Consider the following 19,015-nt stretch of genomic DNA (forward strand, 5'->3'; position numbering starts at 1 on the left):
AACATGTTCAATGGGTGACATGTCTGGTGAGTATGCAGGCCATGGATGAACTGGGACATGTTCAGCTTCCAGGAATGGTGTACAGATCTTGCAACATGGGGTTGGGCTTTATCATGCTGAAACATGAGGTGATGGCGGCGGATGAATGGCACGTAAACGGACCTCAGTATCTCTGTGCATTCAAATTGCCATCGATAAAATGCAATTGTGTACGTTGTCCGTAGTTAATGCCTTCCAATACCATAACCCCCACCGCCACCATGGGGCACTCTGTTCACAACGTTGATATCAGCAAACCACTCGCCCACAAGACGCCATACATGCTGTCTGCCATCTGCCCGGTACAGGTGAAACTGGGATTCATCTGTGAAGAGCACACTTTCCAGCGTTCCAGAGGCCATCGAAGGTAAGCATTTGCCCATTGAAGTTGGTTACGAGCCAGAACTGCAGTCAGACTTTGTTGAGGACGACGAGCATGCAGATGAGCTTCCCTAAGACGGTTTCTGACAGTTTGTGCAGAAATTCTTCTGTTGTGCAAACCCACAGTTTCATCAGCTGTCCGGGTGGCTGGTCTCAGGCGATCCCGCAGGTGAAGAAGCCGGATGTGAAGGTCCTGGGCTGGCATGGTTACATGTGGTTTGCGGTTGTGAGGCCGGTTGGAAGTACTGCCAAATTCTCTAAAACAGCGTTATGGTAAAGAAATTAACATTCAGTTCTCTGGCAACAGCTCTGGTGAAAATTCCTGCAGTCAGCATGCCAACTGCACACTCCCTCAAATCTTGAGACATCTGTGGCATTATGTTGTGTGACTAAACTGCACATTTTAGAGTGGCCTTTTATTGTCCCCAGCACAAGGTGGTGGGGACACCTGTGTAATAATCATGCTGTTTAATCAGCTTCTTGATATGCCACACCTGTCAGGTGGATGGATTATCTTGGCAAAGGAGAAATGCTCACTAACAGGGATGTAAACAAATGTGTGCACAACATTTCAGAGAAATAAGCTTTTTGTGGTCATGGAAATTGACATGTTGTGTTTATATTTTTGTTCAGTATATATTGAGCTGTAGTAAACAGACTCAGGGCTCTATTTTAACAAACTTAATATAATGGTAAATCTAAGTGCAGGCGGTAGCGCTATAGGTTCGGGGGGGGGTCAGAAATATTTTTGCTATTTTCACTATCAAAATTATCGGCGCACTTGCTGGCGTTGGCGCGAAAGGGCTGGGGGTTGTTGAATAAACAAGTTGTGGTTGTGTCGAGGCTTGGCCCCTCACTGGCCAACCAGAATGTGCTCCATAGCGATATACTGTATGTGGTTGTTTCAATTGTGTAATTACTGTCTTTTATATATTGCCTTGGAATCAACTCCAATTCCAATGTTAGTCCGTTATAGTTTGTTAAATGGCTTACAGCAACGAAATAACAAAATGTAGACCTATCTTTGACATATGTTAACTATGCCGTTCACATTGTTCTAAGTAATTGCATGTCTTCAATAGCATTCACACTGATATAGAGGCTACTACTGTACACTGTATTATGGCTGAGCAGGGACATGACAAACATTGTCAATAAACACGATTCAATTCATTATTGATAGAGCCTAAAAAGAGAACAAATAATTATAATAAAATTCCAAACAAAACAACAACTTGTTATAAAAACACTTACACACACCACAATTTCTCCCCGTGGGCATATAATATTAAAACAATGCAGACTATGGAGGGTTTTACGCACATCCAAACTTTTCACAGTAGCTGGACAAAGATTCCATATAAAAAGAAAGGGAGAATATCCCCTCACTGTTATACTGCTCCCAAACAAGCCTATGTTTTATGAACATAATTGTAACCATCTTACAGATCACATCACATTCACACATCTCCAGAAGTTCCATTGCATGCGCGCCACAGACGTTGTAACCATAAAACCAGGAAGTTGAATCATTCTAATAAGATTGGTTGTAATAAAATTAAAAAACAATAAATACATGTAAAATGCAATGATTTCATAAAAACGGCAGGAGCAAAAAAGACAGGCATTGCTGTTGACCCAGCCCTCGTTATAGTAGGCCTAAGGGAGTGCTTGGGTTTTGAGCATATGAAACGGAAAACAAGAAATTGTTACAGGTTACAGACGACTTCTGAATACGGGGTTCACTGATATTTACTGAGGTTTTCATCTCTGGTTTCATGATGGACATGGACACGTAGCCTACATCATGGAGGGGGTTTTACACACCTCCAAAACAGGACCTGCATGGCTAAAATAATGTGGGCATGCTGACAATGTCAGCTCACTGTTTTACCCCTCTCAATCTTTATATTTTAATAAAGCTTTGGTGATTAAGAGCCAAACGCTTTATCGACAGTCTTGACTACTTTGTGATTGCATTGGGCAGGACAAAAAAAACTTAATTGAGAGGAGGGGAGGCTATGCTCGGTTTTTAACCAAATTTTAAAACGAAATGTGAAAAAACATTTGTTTTTTATGTTTCCAAATACGTATACAGGCACCAAAAGCATGTTAGGCTACTCTTGTTCCATGCGTATTATGGGCAGTGTGCATCACGGCTGGATAGGCTGCGTTTCCGCTGCCAATATTCATGCCTTAACCAACTGTGTTACCACTAAAACCAGCGTCTGGTTGGTCTTAAATATCCCTACCAGCGCTGCCTGAAATTAACACTTTGGATCATGTTTTTAAGGACACTCAAATATTTATACACCTCCCATCAGAGAGCAAGCGAGCTGATATAAGACAGGAATATTCCCGAACCTGGAGAGTCCTCCGAGTTATCTGGGACAAGGTAAACATAAGTCTTTCATCAGATTAATCATTTTTATCATTTACTGTATTAATCTGTTTATCTCAGAGCCAATTTACCATCTAAATGTATCTTCATTGCTCTAATTCACTCAGGTAATTATATCACATGTACTAGTACTTTCTTTACTTAACTTAATTAAGGTAGGTAACTAATTATGTTTGAAGCCTTGTCTCACCTGTCTCCTGGTCTTGAGCGACTCTATCTGCTCGACAAACTTAGCCGACATCTCTTTGATGTCCTCGTTGTAGTTCACGTCCTTCAGACGGAGCTGGTACTCATTCTCCATCTTCAGCTCCTCCACACGGGTCTTCAGCTCCAGCATAACCTGGTTCTGTTATGGAGGAAAGGAGGGATGGGGAGGGAGAGAAAGAGAGATGGTACAGAGAGAGGGAGAGAAGAAGAGGAGAGTATAAGAAGAAGAGGAGAGTAGAAGAGAGAAAGGGAGGCATAAGGAGAGGAAAGAGGAAAGGACAGGGAGAATGTGAATAATCAGGTTTTAGGATGAGCAACTGCATGGCTCTTGCAAACCTACCACAGGAGGCTACTGAGGGGAGAACGGCTCATAATAATGGCCGGAAACGGTGCAAATGGAATGGCATCAAACACCTGGAAACCACCTGTTTGATGTATTTGATACCGTTCCACTGATTCCGCTCCAGCCATTACCACGAGCCTGTTCTCGCCAATTAAGGTGCCACCAACCTCCTGTGCAAGCTACAATAAGGTAACCACCCCCACCCCATGTATCAAGTCAGTGTAACGCTACAATCAAGTTTATTTTATATAGCCCTTCGTACATCAGCTAATATCTCGAAGTGCTGTACAGAAACCCAGCCTAAAACCCCAAACAGCTAGTAATGCAGGTGTAGAAGCATGGTGGCTAGGAAAAACTCCCTAGAAAGGCCAAAACCTAGAAAGAAACCTAGAGAGGAACCAGGCTATGAGGGGTGGCCAGTCCTCTTCTGGCTGTGCCGGGTGGAGATTATAACAGAACTATGCCAAGATGTTCAAAAATGTTCATAAGTGACAAGCATGGTCAAATAATAATCATGAATAATTTTCAGTTGGCTTTTCATAGCCGATCATTAAGAGTTGAAAAACAACAGGTCTGGGACAGGTGGCGTTTCCATAACCGCAGGCAGAACAGTTGAAACTGGAATAGCAGCAAGGCCAGGCGGACTGGGGACAGCAAGGAGTCACCACGCCCGGTAGTCCCGACGTATGGTCCTAGGGCTCAGGTCCTCAGAGAGAGAGAAAGAAAGAGAGAACGAGAGAATTAGAGAGAGCATACTTAAATTCACACAGGACACTGGATAAGACAGGAGAAGTACTCCAGGTATAACCAACTGACCCTAGCCCCCCGATACAAACTACTGCAGCATAAATACTGGAGGCTGAGACAGGAGCGGTCAGGAGACACTGTGGCCCCATCCGAAGATACCCCCGGACAGGGCCAAATAAGAAGGATATAACCCCACCCACTTTGCCAAAGCACAGCCCCCGCACCACTAGAGGGACATCCCCAACCACCAACTTACAATCCTGAGACAAGGCCGAGCATAGCCAACAAAGATCTCCACCACAGCACAAACCAAGGGGGGGCGCCAACCCAACAGTCCCCATGGGTGTCCTACAGATGTAGGATCTTCATTTGATCACCCTGTTGCAGGAAAACTTAACTGCAACGCAGGACATTTTTTTATTTGAGGTTTATAAGGCTTCTGAATTTAGTAATTTCCACTTTGAAATTTCAGACTTGATTTTCCCCTATTAAAAATTTATCAACCCTGACAAAAATGTCAATTTATTATATCCATGTAATAACTCACATTTCCTGTTAATTATTTTCCTGCTATAGCAAACTGGCTCAAATTAAGATCCTACATCTCTGTACCTTCTCCTCCAGGTGTGACTTGGTGATGAGGATCTCCTCAGCGTAGGTGATCTCCTGGGAAATTGATGTGAATATAAAGGCTACTATCAAGGGATGGCAAGAAAGGATTACAGCAGAGGTAAAGTGTTGTTGTCATTCATGAATAACATTAAAGTTATTGTGCCAGCCTCATCCAGAAGTGTACATGTAATGTTTAAGCATAGCTAAATTACCCCCAGGGACTCATTTATTGAAGTGGATACTACAGATCTTAATTTGATCACTATTTTCTTACTGAGAATTGTCCAGTGAATTTTCCAGACAATGCAGATAAGCTTTGTGATTTACATAAATGTACTGAAAATCCAAACTAACACACAGTTATATTAACAGTATTCCACTTTTCATGTAGCCTCATGTTGACCTGCTAATAGCCTAACCACCGGCCAAGCAACATTATGGACTAAACTTTCAAATCCTGTTGCTGCAGGATTATTTTGCTTACACAATACTAGTCAAATGAAGATCCTACATCTGTGTGTCAGTGAAATTTTTGTTTATTTCACCACCATTTGGATGGCAAATAGCCTGCTGGGGAAGGGCTGGGTGGCATCCAACAAACCACTGACCTATTCAGAAAGACTGGCTAAAATGTATGATTGTTAGAGTTTCTTTCAAAGCTCCAGCATCTGACAATAACTCAAGGGGCCTTTATCGTCTCTCCTGACTGGTTTTGTAGACTGTCAGAAAGATGACCGTCACTCAGAATGAGGAGAACTAACAGCAGAGTGTGAATTTAATGGGCTCTCTTCTCTGCTCCGGTCATTATGACAGAGATGGGAAACTCTATTTACACTGAACAAAAATATAAATGTAACATGTAAAGTGTTGGTCCCATGTTTCATGAGCTGAAATAAAACATCCCAGAAATTTTCCAGATGCACAAAATGCTTATTTCTCTCAAATTTTGTGCACAAATTTGTTTACATCCCTGTTAGTGAGCATTTCTCCATTGCCAAGATAATCCATCCACCTGACAGGTGTGGCATATCAAGAAGCTGATGAAACAGCATGATCATTACAGAGGTGCACCTTGTGCTGGGGACAATAAAAGGCCACTCTAAAATGTGCAGTTTTGTCACACAACACAATGCCACAGATGTCTCAAGTTTTGAAGGAGTGTTCAATTGACTGCAGGAATGTCCACTAGAGCTGTTGCCGGATAATTGAATGTTCATTTATCTACCCTTAGCCTCCTCCAACATGGTGTTACAAAATTTGGCAGTACGTCCAACCGGCCTCACAACCATAGATCACGTGTAACCACACCAGCCCAGGACCTCCACATCTGGCTTCTTCACCTGCGGGATCGTCTGAGATCCAGACAGCTGATGAAACTGTGGGTTTGCACAGCCAAAGAATTTCTTCACAAACTGTCAGAAACCTTCTCAGGGAAGCTCATCTGCATGCTTCTCAAGACGTCCTCCTCACCAGGGTCTTGACCTGACTACAATTTGACGTTGTAACAGACTTCAGTGGGCAAATGCTCACCTTCTATAGCCACTGGCATGCTGGAAAAGTGTGCTCTTCACGGATGAATCCCGTTTTCAACTATACCGGGCAGATGGCAAACAACGTGTACGGCGTTGTGTGTGGGCGAGCAGTTTGCTGATGTTAACGTTGTGAACAGAGTGCCCCATGGTGGTGGTGGGGTTATGGTATGGGCAGGCATAAGCTACAGACAATGAACACAATTGCATTTTATCGATGGCAATTTGAATGCACAGAGATATCGTGACGAGATTCTGAGGCCCATTGTTGTGCCATTCATCCGCCGCCATCACCTCATGTTTCAGTATGATAATGCACTGCGATGTCGCAAGGATCTGCACACAATTTCTGGAAGCTGAAAAGGTCCCAGTTCTTTCATGGCCTGCATGTACTCACCAGACATGTTTGTTGAACATGTTTGGGATGCTCTTGATCGAAGTGTACGACAGCGTGGTCCAGTTCCCGCCAATATCCAGCAACTTCGCACAGCCATTGAGGAGAAGTGGGACAACATTCCACAGATCACTATCAACAGCCTGATCAATCAACAGCCTGATCAACTCTATGCGAAGGAAATGTGTCGAACTGCATGAGGCAAATGGTGGTCACACCAGATACTGACTGGTTTTCTGATCCACGCACCTACCTTCTTTTTTAAAGGTATATGTGACCAACAGATGCATCATCTGTATTCCCAGTCATGTGAAATCCATAGATTAGGGCCCAATGAATTTATTGTAATTGACTGATTTCCTTACATGACCTGCAACTCAGTAAAATCTTTGAAATTGTTGCATGTTGCGTTCTTATTTTTATACTTTCCCTTTCAGAACTTCATATAAGACAGCTGGAAACTGACACCAACAAAAAATATGAAATTAAGATTTTTGAAATAAAATATCCCCTCAAAACCATCAACACCACTTTCAAGGAAAACATATGCCTAGTGAGAATAAGGAAAACTGGCTAATTAGATCTAACTGCTCCCCTCAATTATTAAAACTATATTATCGCTATCGGGAAGAAAGTCCTCATAGAAGTTTATACCAACATTTAACTGACTATATTTAAAAATTAATACACAGTTGTCAGAGCATGTAATATTTCAAACAAATGTTCATCTTTTTCTTCTTTTTTTACATCAGCAATTGACCAAAAAGTCCAAGCAGAAACAGAAGCATATTGGCCAGAAACAACTTTCTAAAAGGAAGAAACATTTCATATGCTACTGTTTTCAGGTCTAACTTGACAGTCCTGGATCTCTTTCAGGGTACAGTCGGTCCCCACGGCGAAGATAGTCTTGGCGTCGTGGGAGACGGTGACACCGGTGTAGCTGCAGGACTTGAGGACGCTGTCAGACTCCCACTTGCTGGTCAGGGTGTTCCACTCGTACACAGCCCCCTCCATCCCGCACGACACCAGCCTGCTGTCGTCACCACTCCAGACTATGGAGTGCACCTGAAGATGGAGACACATAAAGTAGGACTCTAACATACCATCCTCGCAGTCACCTCTGTTATCTCTGCCACCTTGAGTTTTTCGAGATAGATAAATTAACAACAGAATTAACAAGGAAAAACTCAAAGCTATAACTATGGCCAAGGTTTTTCATGGCCAGCTCACATGGCCTAGAACTGTTGGCCTGAGGCGAGGCTTACTGGAAGTGTTGGCAGTCATTATGAATAGCCTGACTCTGATGATAAATCATGCAGTAAACCATCAGCGACCCTCACCTTCCCCTTGTGTCCCTTGAGGTTGAGGACGTTCTCGAAGGTGGTGCTGGAGTAGATATGAATGACATTTCCATTCACTGCAGCAAACAGGTGTCCTCCGTGACTGAAGGCACACTGAAAGGCAAAGCATACAGTACACTGTGAGAGTAGGAATAGCTAGAAATGAATGTTTGAGTGCCAGTGATGTTCAGCTATCTACAATGAGCAACTGTTGGCATTGAGAATTCTTAATTCTGACCTCTCTACAGCCTCGGACGTTGAACTCCTTGAAGGTCCTGACGTCGTCTATGAGCAGGTTCATGAGCCTCAGCTTGTCAGAGAATTCCACCAGGACAAACAGGCCAGAGGGGTGCAGGGCAATGCTGAACGCCTCCTCCTGGGACTCCTTAAACAGCTCCAGGGTGCTGAAGGGAACGGAGAGAGAGATTGACCTGATAGAAGGCTAAGGGGGAAGGGAGAGGGAGACGGACCTGATAAAGGACTAAGGGGGAAGGGAGAGGGAGGCGGACCTGATAAAAGGCTAAGGGGGAAGGGAGAGGGAGACGGGCCTGATAAAAGGCTAAGGGGGAAGGGAGAGAGAGACGGGCCTGATAAAAAGCTAAAGGGGAAGGGAGAAGGAGACGGGCCTGATAAAGGACTAAGGGGGAAGGGAGAGGGAGACGGACCTGATATAAGGCTAAAGGGGAAGGGAGAGGGAGACGGACCCAATAAAAGGCTAAAGGGGAAGGGAGAGGGAGACGGACCTGATAAAAGGCTAAAGGGGAAGGGAGAGGGAGAGGGAGACGGACCTGAATAAGGGCTGAGAGTCTAAAAAAAACACTAGACATGAAAGAAACGTCCTCAGATATAACTACCATTGAGAATAGAAAACAAGCTGAGATCTGAGACGATCCCACAGATTTGACATCAAGTCCAGATTTTCTTAAAGGGATAGTGAGGCCAGTGAGACTAACTCTTACTTGGTCTCGAAGTTCCAGATGCGTACAGACTGGTCCAGGGAACGGGTAGTGATGAAGGGCTTACAGATACATATGGACAGACCAGTGATAGACAAGGAGTGGAAGGAATAGGACAGGAACTCAAACTGAGCCTGCTCCACCTTACTCATCTCAGCAGAGGACAGGGGGTGATAATGTAGAGCTGACCCCGGTCTGTACTGGTCACTACAGTCTCCTCTGACGGACTGATGACCAGAGAGACAATCTGCTGCTGCTCTGCCTGGCTGGGCTCGTGGCTGCACTGGTCTGGGGGGATCTGGATGGGACAGTTTATTTCCAAAATGCTATGTCCATCAATTTTTCCCATTTGTGTTTCTTCATCAGAAATGCTTGCTTATGGGTAACTTAATGTGTGTGTAAAGTATTACTGTTCTCAGAATTTTAATTCCAAGATTTTAGATGTGTATGATTTTTTTAAATTTTTGCTAAACACTATGTATCCACTGTTTAGCTGGAATGGAATGTTCGTATCCTGTATATTTAACTGTGATATGTGCTTGTCTCACCTAGCCATCTTAAGATGAATGCACTTACTGTAAGTCGCTCTGGATAAGAGCATCTGCTAAATGACTAAAATGCCAAATATAATATAAATGTATTAATAAAAATGTAGTTATTTGTTACATTTGACTGTGTAAAACCTAGCAGTACTACTTATTTCTCTGAGAGTGAGACGAATATGTAGCATTTAGCAAAAAACATGATTATTTGTCTCTCTGAAGTGAAACCATACACCATTATAGATTTAAACAAATACATGTCTGTCATTGAACAACCCCATGCCATGATTAGATAGTGAAAAGGCACACCAATCTCTTTCATAATTTCTTTAAACAATAAAATAAAATTTACCAACATTTCTGAAAATGGATATATAGTGTTTTGGAATAAAACTCTTAAAATAAAACACACACACACACACACACACACAAATAATGAGCTTAGTTCTATACAACATATTGCTGGAAAGAGTGATGGAAACAAAGCAAGGTGAAAGCTTTCTTACCCTTATCTCCCTGGTCTTCCTGTAGTTGTCCTTATCGTCGGTTCTCTCAAACAGACACACAGTCCCAGGACTGGCCGAGCAGGCCTTTGGAGTACACTGTGATGACTGTAACCCGAGGCAACTGAGGAAGGGACTCTTCATCATTTCCCTTTGCACTGTAAAAAGTATTTTTTTAAATTGAAAACTGTACAATATGGTCATTCTTACAATGTGTTTGTGACATCTGTTTGGAGTTCTTTCAGCCCCAGGTTGTCTTTTTCTCCCTGTGCCCACGGGTGGAGAGAGCTGTAAAAACTGCAAAATAAAACTTCGGATAGGAACCTTTGATTACTTCGGGGCGGGTGTTTCACCGGAAGACATTTTCGGTGTACCCTTTACAGAGGCCAATTCCTTCTCACTTGAACAGCTCCATGTGAGCACGGATTTTATGGTATTTGGTCCACAAAATCACTGTTTGTATCCAATCATTCTCGTTAACAATACCATGGATATTATTGAAGATGACGAGCAGTTAGGTGAGACGTCTGAGGAGGACAGCGAATTATCTGACGGAGAGGTAACCGGGTACTTTATAGCGTGCTAGCTAACATTAGCCAGGTTATCTAGCTAGTTAACTAACAATGTATCCGTTAACGTTGTGTAGGTGCTTTACAAGGCGTAACTGTGCTGTGTTTTTCGTTTTCATTAGCTTCAAGATGCATTCGCAAAGGGATTGTTAAAGCCTGGGTTGAACTTTACAACACAAGAACCAAAGAAGATTGTCAACAATGTGGTGAGTGTTGACATGCGCACGTGTCTGCGACCAGAAAGCCACCATTGTCAATCTCTCTCTCATTCATGCTTTATTCGACTCATAAGTCACACATGATTGGCTGTTCTAATATGATCCATATTTGATTCGTGGTTGTGGACAGGCGGGTTTGAAACAATGCCTAGCTGACTTTCGTAAGAACACACTACCCTGGATAGAGAGGCTGGACATGGTCAATCTCCCCGCTGATGACGTCGTTGCCAAGTCAGAGGGCAGACTCGACAACAAGGCCAGCGAAGACATCAACCCAGATGACGACTTCCAGAGAGAGATGTTCTTGTGAGTGTCTAATGTCCATACAGGCTCATATCAGTGGACAGATCATTTGTTGTCATGGTGCTGTCCTAGTCATAGCAATTGTAAAACATATCCTCTCTTTCATTGGTCTCTTCCAGTTACCGTCAAGCCCAAGAAGCTGTTCTGGAAGCGATGCCCCGGCTACTGAAGCTGAAGATAGCCACCAAGAGACCTGAGGACTACTTTGCAGAGATGGCCAAGTCAGACCAGCAAATGCAGAAGGTAGGATGTCCTGATCTGGCCTTACTCCCAGAGAGATCTTGCCATCTGTCTTTATATGTATGTGGCTGAATTGCATCAGGTTTGGATTGATCTCTCTGACACCCAAACTGTTGAATAGTAATGTTGTCCAGCTATTCCTTTAGCCAGTAATTCAAATCACATATTATTTGTCACTTTTATTTGCTGAGTATAACAACCTTACACTGAAAGTTTTTTGTATGTGTATATATATATATGTGTGTGTGTGTAAACATTTATTTAACTAGGCAAGTCAGACGGCCTAGGAACTGCCTTGTTCAAGGGCAGAATGACAGATTTTTACCTGGTCAGCTCGGGGATTCGATCTTCAAACCTTTCGGTTGCTGCCCCGGGTAGCCATTGTAAGTAAGCCGCTACCTGCTTACTTACAGTTCAAGAAATAGAACTTACAGTTCAAGAAATAGAGTTAAGAAAACAGTTACTCAATAAACTGAAGTAAAAAATTAAAACTAACACAATAAATTAACAATAACGAGGCTATATACAGGGGGTACAGGTTAGTCGAGGTGATTTGTACATGTAGGTAAAGTGACCATAGATAATAAACAGCCAGTTTTAAAACAAAGGGAGTGGTCAATGCTTTTGCAGGCTTTTGGTAGATACGTGCATGAAAACAAATAAACATTGATTTGCAAAAGGTATTGTGATGAAAATAAATATCCTCTGTAAATCACATTGGCTATGTGTTGGAGGTTGGTTCAGACCAATTATTCAATTAGAAGACAACCTGTCTTGCACTTGTGCTCTCTAAGGAACTTGCAACATTGTATCATGGTAGTGGTGTTGTAATACTGGTGGATTCTCAGAACAGATGGATTTTAAGGCTGTTGCTAGATGGAGTACAGCTGCAGTATTTTAGCTAAGCATAACCCTTTCCCTAACCTTGACCTAATTCTCCTAACCTACTACGTAAAGTCACTACTATTCCCATAGTTGTACTTTGTAGCCACAACCGTAGAAGCAATCAGTCCCGAGAAACCATCAGTATCACCACAATGTTGACGGACACAACTGTATGCACACAGGGGAGAAGTGTTTTGGTATTTTATAACGTTTTGTTATATTACTCTTCATAAAAGAGAACTTTTTCATACCTAGTCCACCAAGGAGGAGTATTGCACTGATCTAATGCCTGGTCGAGTAGTTGGCTTAAAAATGCTAAAAACTGTGACGCTTGCTTGATAGCTAACTAGCTACTTTACCAAGGATGGGGGCACAGACAAGTGGAAAAATAAATTGACTCCGCAGCAGAGGATATTGGCACGCTAAATGGATGGAGGGAGACATGCTTTGTGCAAGGAGCCAACATGCACTTGGTAGGCTATCATTTCTTGTATTATAATTGCAGTAATTTCCATGGCGGTCACAATGAATCGGCAGTGGGCACTCCTAACAAAGCATTACGAATTTAACATAGTCCAAATTGTGTATGCTTACGCACAGCGGTGTTCTAGAATATTGGACTGTTGGCTTTCATACTTTTCTAATTCTCAGAGCAGTTCAAGCAATTTGTCCAACTGTCAATGCATTCTAATGAATAAAGGATGCGTACCGGAGACGCATTTGGTGGGAATTGTAGGGATGTGCACATTCGGGCTGTTCGTCCCTCGCGGCTGTTTGTCTCAGAGCAGTGTAGCTAAGTATGTCACAATGGGGCGGCGGACTATCGACTCCTACTGTCTGTGGACCATGAATTACGCTTTACCCTACACGTGGCTGGCATCCAACTGAGATTCTATTTAATATGCACATTTGTCCAGCAATTTCAAATCTGGTTGACTGTCACGGAAACACTGGTGTGGTCATGAATACTGCGATCCTTTATCTTTTCCTACAGATCAGGAAGAAACTCATCACGAAGCAGATCATGATGGAGAAGTCGGAAAAGGCCAAGAAACTAAGAGAACAAAGGAAGTATGGCAAGAAGGTCAGTCTCCATTCATCTTATACGACAGCAGTGGGGGTCTCACTGGAATTTGACTATTTTATTATGTCCTCTTGGTGAATGTGATCTTATGAAATTGGTGTTGTAGGTACAAGTAGAAGTTATTCAGAAGAGACAGAAGGAGAAGAAGGCCATGATGTTTGCAGTGAAGAGGTATCAAAAAGGTGGGTCCTCAGTTCCACATGTTTTGTTCACCACCCAAGTCACCCATCTTGTTTGCACTATTTTGGTTGGTAAGTTGATTTGGGTGACATCTGCTAAATGTGATTCATAACGGTGAACACCCTCCTCTCGTAGGCATGACTGACAAACTGGACTTCCTGGAAGGAGATCAGAAGACTGCTAAAGGAGGTGCTCCAGCTAAAGGAGGTGCAGGGAAAGGGGCCGGTGGCCAAACACCTGATAAAAAGGCCATGAACAAGAAAGGGTAAGATGCCGCACAGACATGGGAATGTTGTTCACAATGCTTATTCAACTACCTACCTATATTCATTGTATTCAGTGCTTTTATACCAAATCTATATGTACTTGGACTAAAACTGAAGTCTCTGACTTGACAGGCCCAATGCTAAGAGGAAGTATAAAGACCAGAGGTTTGGCTTTGGCGGGAAGAAAAGTGGAACCAAGTGGAACACCAAGGACAGCCACAACGATGTGTCAGGGTTCAGAGCCAAGGTGGCTCATGGGAAAGGAGGAAAGGGAGGGAAAGGAGGCAAAGCAGGACCAGGCGGAAGGGGCCCCGCCAAAGGAGGGACTGTAAGTCACTGACAGACAACCATGATTGGGTCATACAACATCACATTTTGAATTCAAATATTGTGTTTATAGTGTTGGTACATTTTGTTTGTTATTGAAAAAAGTTAGTTATTTTGTCATTTTGGTCCTTGTTTTTTCTCTTCTATTTCTTCAGAAACGACTGGGCAAGAATGCACGCAAGAAGATGAAGGGTCGCTCCTAAAGAGGTGTGTGTTGTCTTCGGTCTTTGCACACTGCATCCCAACTTCTGGACGGAAGTAATATTAGAGAGAAGTCCTCTCTTTCTCTTCTTGGTCACACACACCACCCTTCATGGAGCCCTTGGGGCAGTGGACTGATGTGGAGGCCCTTTGTGTGATGATTTCCCAAGATGTCCTTCCTAGAGTATCACCAAGGCTACACCATGTCCTTCCTAGAGTATCACCAAGGCTACACCATGTCCTTCCTAGAGTATCACCAAGGCTACACCATGTCCTTCCTATAGTATCACCAAGGCTACACCATGTCCTTCCTAGAGTATCACCAAGGCTACACCATGTCCTTCCTAGAGTATCACCAAGGCTACACCATGTCCTTCCTAGAGTATCACCAAGGCTACACCATGTCCTTCCTAGAGTATCACCAAGGCTACAAGATGTGGACATGGCTGCATGTAAGCTTTAGAATGTCTCCATATGAAAACCGGACAGAGCGGTACCAAACATGCCAAATGCAATGTTTTTTTTAATGGTTTAAACCCCTAACATGAATATGGACATCAACGTACAATGACATTTTTATTATCGTCAGTAAAATAAATCCATGTATCTTTTAAAGGAGATCTTTATACATTGTTTTAAGGCGTCTACGTTTGTGAAACGATTTGCTGAAAGTGAAAACGATGATGAAGCCACTTCCACAAATGTATGTCATCTAGTTTGAGTAAATACTTGATAGGTTTTTGTAAAATGCACACTTTGCAGGTCTGCTTATTGACCCTCTGATTCACTACCTTTAGTGATGTGACATTTCTAATATTGAACAGCTGTCATGTTTGGCCTTTTCCATGTATCAATATTATTAATGTGTAGTGGGCCAATGTGTTACTTTCTATAGATCTGGGTAAATGTTTCTTCTGCAAACAGGTTCTCTTCATTTGTTGCCGGTATGACAATAGTTGGCACATTTTAGGCAAGAATAACCCCTTCTCTAGCCTGAGTGCCAGTCTGTTTGTGCTATTATACCAGCTAATTTCATGCTGAGTTTTGCTTGACAATAACTGATGGAGATGGCAAGAGCACAAACAGATCTGGGACCAGGCTACACCTGCATCTGTTTAACTTGAATAATTGATTAGTATGCTGCTTCATGTTTCTCTCTTGTTTGTTATAAACTGGGTGTTTCGAGCCTTGGATTCTGATTGACTGAAAGCCGTGGTATACGGTCTGATATACCACGGGTGTGACTATTTATTTTCACTCTTCTAATTATGTTGGTAACCAGTTTATAATAGCAAACTTCTTGTCAATACGGGGGCGCTGTTTTCACCTTGGGAAAAATCGTGCCCAAATGAAACGGCCTCGTACTCTGTTCTAGATCATACAATATGCATATTATTATTACTATTGGATAGAAAACACTCACGTTTCTAAAACTGTTTGAATTATATCTGTGAGTAAAACAGAACTCATTTAGCAGCAAACTTCCATACAGGAAGTGAAAAATCTGAAAACGAGGCTCTGTTTCAGGGCCTGCCTATTCAACTGGCTTTTATTTATCGATATGCATGCACTTCATACGCCTTCCACTAGATGTCAACAGGCAGTGGAAGGTGGAATGGGGTGTCTAGCTTGATCTGAGGCCGAACAAGAGCTTTTGAAGTGACAGGTCCGGTATTTCTTTGTCTTCGACGGCGCGCGAGGGACCTCGACATTGTCTTCTGAAAAGCGTTCGGTATACACGGCGAATATCTCCGGCTCTGATTTTATTTGATACATATGATAATAACATCATAAAGTAGGTTTTTTTCAACCGAGTTTTATCAGTTTATTCAACGTTTATTGGGACTTTTGGAGTTTTACGTTCTTTGGGCCAAGAGAGAATGGGAATGTTAGCAGCCTTGGCTAGCATTGTGGTGCGAATTCGACAAGAAATGGACATTCTAAAACCAAACAACGATTTATTCTGGAAATAAGACTCCTTGTACAACATTCTGATGGAAGCTCAGCAAAAGTAAGACAACATTTATGATGTTATTTCGTATTTCTGTGTAATATGTTGATGTCTATTCTCCGCCGTGTTGGTGAGCGCTGTCTCACAATAAACCAAGCTGTATGTTGTGAAGTTATTTAAAAAAATCTAACACAGCGGTTGCATTAAGAACCAGTGTATCTTTCATTTGCCATACAACAAGTATTTTTATGTAAAGTTTATGATGTGTTCTTTGGTCAGATTAGGTGAGTGTCCAAAATATCTCCGGACATTCTGGGGAAATGTTGCTACGTATTCACAATGTATAACCACGATTTGCAGCTCTAAATATGTAAATTTTCGAACAAAACATAAATGTATTGTATAACATGATGTTATAAGACTGTCATCTGATGAAGTTGTCCAAAGGTTAGTGATTAATTTTATATCTATTGCTGTTTTTTGCGAAAGCTACCTTTGCAGTGAATAAATGCGTTTGTGTGTTTGGCTATTGTGATAAGCTAATATAATTCTATATTGTGTTTTCGCTGTAAAACACTTAAAAAATCGGAAATATTGTCTGGATTCACAAGATGTTTATCTTTCATTTGCTGTACACCATGTATTTTTCATAAATGTTTTATGATGAGTATTTATGTATTTCATGTTGCTCTCTGTAATTATTCTGGCTGCTTTGGGGCTATTTTTGATGGTGGCTGCAATGTAAAACTATGATTTATACCTCAAATATGCACATTTTCGAACAAAACATAAATGTATTGTATAACATGTTATAAGACTGTCATCTGATGAAGTTGTTTCTTGGTTAGTGACTAGTGATTAATTTTATCTCTATTTGTCGGTTTTGTGAAAGCTACCTATGCGGTGGAAACATGGTGAAAATATGCGGTTTTGTGTTTGGCTATTGTGGTTAGCTAATAGAAATACATATTGTGTTTTCGCTGTAAAACATTTTAAAAATCGGAAATGATGGCTGGATTCACAAGATGTTTATCTTTCATTTGCTGTATTGGACTTGTGATTTCATGGAAATTATATTATATGATATCCCTGTCCGGTTAGGCTAGGCTATGCTACTCAGCTTTTTTGATGAGGAGAATCCCGGATCCGGGAGGGTGATGAAGTAGAGGTTATTAAGGCACCTTGGGGGTTTGTGGTACATGGTCAATATACCATGGCTACAGGTTGTGCACAAGAACAGCCCTTAGCTGTGGTATATTGTCCATATACCACACCCCCTTGGGCCTTATTGCTTAATTACATTAGGTCTGCCTGCAACCAGTTACATTGTGTTTCCTTTGGACAGTAAAGTAATATTCTTCATAGCTGTGTTTCCATAAAAAAATGTATCCAGTAAACCTGGTTCATTGGTCTCTTATCACAATTCAGTCTGGTAGGCTGTAGATCTAACCCAGGTTCTGGGTCTGTTCTTTCAGACGCCATGCTGCATCCATGTACTTGGTGATCTCGGAGTTCTGCCGTGACCAGTTCAGTCTTCTATCGCTGCGATCTGAAACAATCTCAGGGCAGAAAAGCTAATTTAGAGGGCTGTAACAGTGCCACAACAGGCTTAGGACACTCAGACAGGGGACATGACAACTTGTTACAACAAATACCTGGGAGTAAAGGGGACAACTTGCCAAACCATTTTGAAAAGTAGCTATTTTCCTGATCATCACTCACAAAGAGGGGTTTCTTACCAGAGGTCTGGATATCCAGCCTATCTCCTGGCTCTCAGTTTGGGGGGGGGGGGGGGGGGGGGTGTATTTCTTGGTTGGCTCCTAAACAAGCCCTGTGGAGGGCCATTAGGAAAGCAGCTGGGGGATAAAACAATCTTAGACAGTGATTCCCAAACTGTCCTGGGTGCACGTTTTGTTTTCCCCCCGCACTACACAGCTATTTCAAATAATCGAGTTGGTTATTTTAATCAGCTGTCCTTGGGTAAAGATCAAAACGTGAACACGGAGGGCCCCAGGACAGTTTGGGAAACCCTGATCTAACAGACTGGCCAGCATCTTATAACATTGAAGAGCTATTAGGCATACTTACGGTCCTCCTGCACTTTGTCGTGTGTCTTGTTGCCTGCCACAGGTTTGTCAGTCAAAATGTGAACTGAGAAGTGAAAGATGAGAAAAAGTGGTTGTTCATGAAATTCCTCCTCGTTCACATAATTCATCATGAAATTCCTCCTCGTTCACATTAGTCCACACATCTTTCTACAGAGGTGGAATGTGCTTACATATTTTGTACGGGTTGATGCTAAATAGCGTGTACACTTTTTGGCTCTTATTCTCTTTATGGTCTCGATGTGAATTGCGTTCTGATTAACAATATCCGCAGGATCCTTTTCTTTTGACTGCTTAGCCGATGCCATCCTGGTTTGTATAAATTCGGATACAATACAGAAAAAAGACGAGAGACGATACGTAGTGTGCAGCTTTATAGCAAACCAGCCCACGACACGAAATACAAAGTGTATCATTAGCAAAAATTATTTTGTTCTCGTTGCCTAGCAACCATAAACAGAAGCCCAGATAGAATGTACGGGTACTTAGTGGCCACACGAGGGCGCACAGTACTCATTTTATATCAGTCACAGCCATGGATGAAATTAAATTGCTTTTATATCTGTGCAGAGCTCCAGGGGCTGTAGTACTGTGCTCTTGCCCTGATAGCGGAGAGAGTACATTATTTCTGTCTTGTGGTGTAATGCTATTTTTTTAGGTGCAGGACCGCATTTCTCAATAAAATGTTGTAC

General features: G+C 42.3%; 1 protein-coding gene and 2 pseudogenes across 1 annotated transcript; 1 reads left to right on the plus strand and 2 right to left on the minus strand.

Annotated features, from left to right (window-relative positions):
- Window positions 1-10,409, minus strand: part of LOC129869317 (cilia- and flagella-associated protein 57-like) — a 41,039-nt pseudogene extending 30,630 nt beyond the window's left edge.
- Window positions 10,344-15,452, plus strand: LOC129810731 (probable rRNA-processing protein EBP2). The gene is made up of 9 exons (XM_055861529.1): window positions 10,344-10,553; window positions 10,686-10,769; window positions 10,912-11,087; window positions 11,204-11,327; window positions 13,204-13,293; window positions 13,400-13,475; window positions 13,609-13,738; window positions 13,872-14,067; window positions 14,222-15,452. The coding sequence occupies exons 1-9, from the start codon at window positions 10,425-10,427 to the stop codon at window positions 14,267-14,269; spliced, it is 1,053 nt and encodes a 350-aa protein (XP_055717504.1). The 5' UTR covers window positions 10,344-10,424; the 3' UTR covers window positions 14,270-15,452.
- LOC129810732 (cilia- and flagella-associated protein 144-like) lies at window positions 11,204-18,746 on the minus strand (annotated as a pseudogene).
- Between the last annotated feature and the right edge of the window lie 269 nt (window positions 18,747-19,015).

This window comes from Salvelinus fontinalis, chromosome 14, assembly GCF_029448725.1.
Source record: "Salvelinus fontinalis isolate EN_2023a chromosome 14, ASM2944872v1, whole genome shotgun sequence".
NCBI classification, from domain to species: domain Eukaryota; kingdom Metazoa; phylum Chordata; class Actinopteri; order Salmoniformes; family Salmonidae; genus Salvelinus; species Salvelinus fontinalis.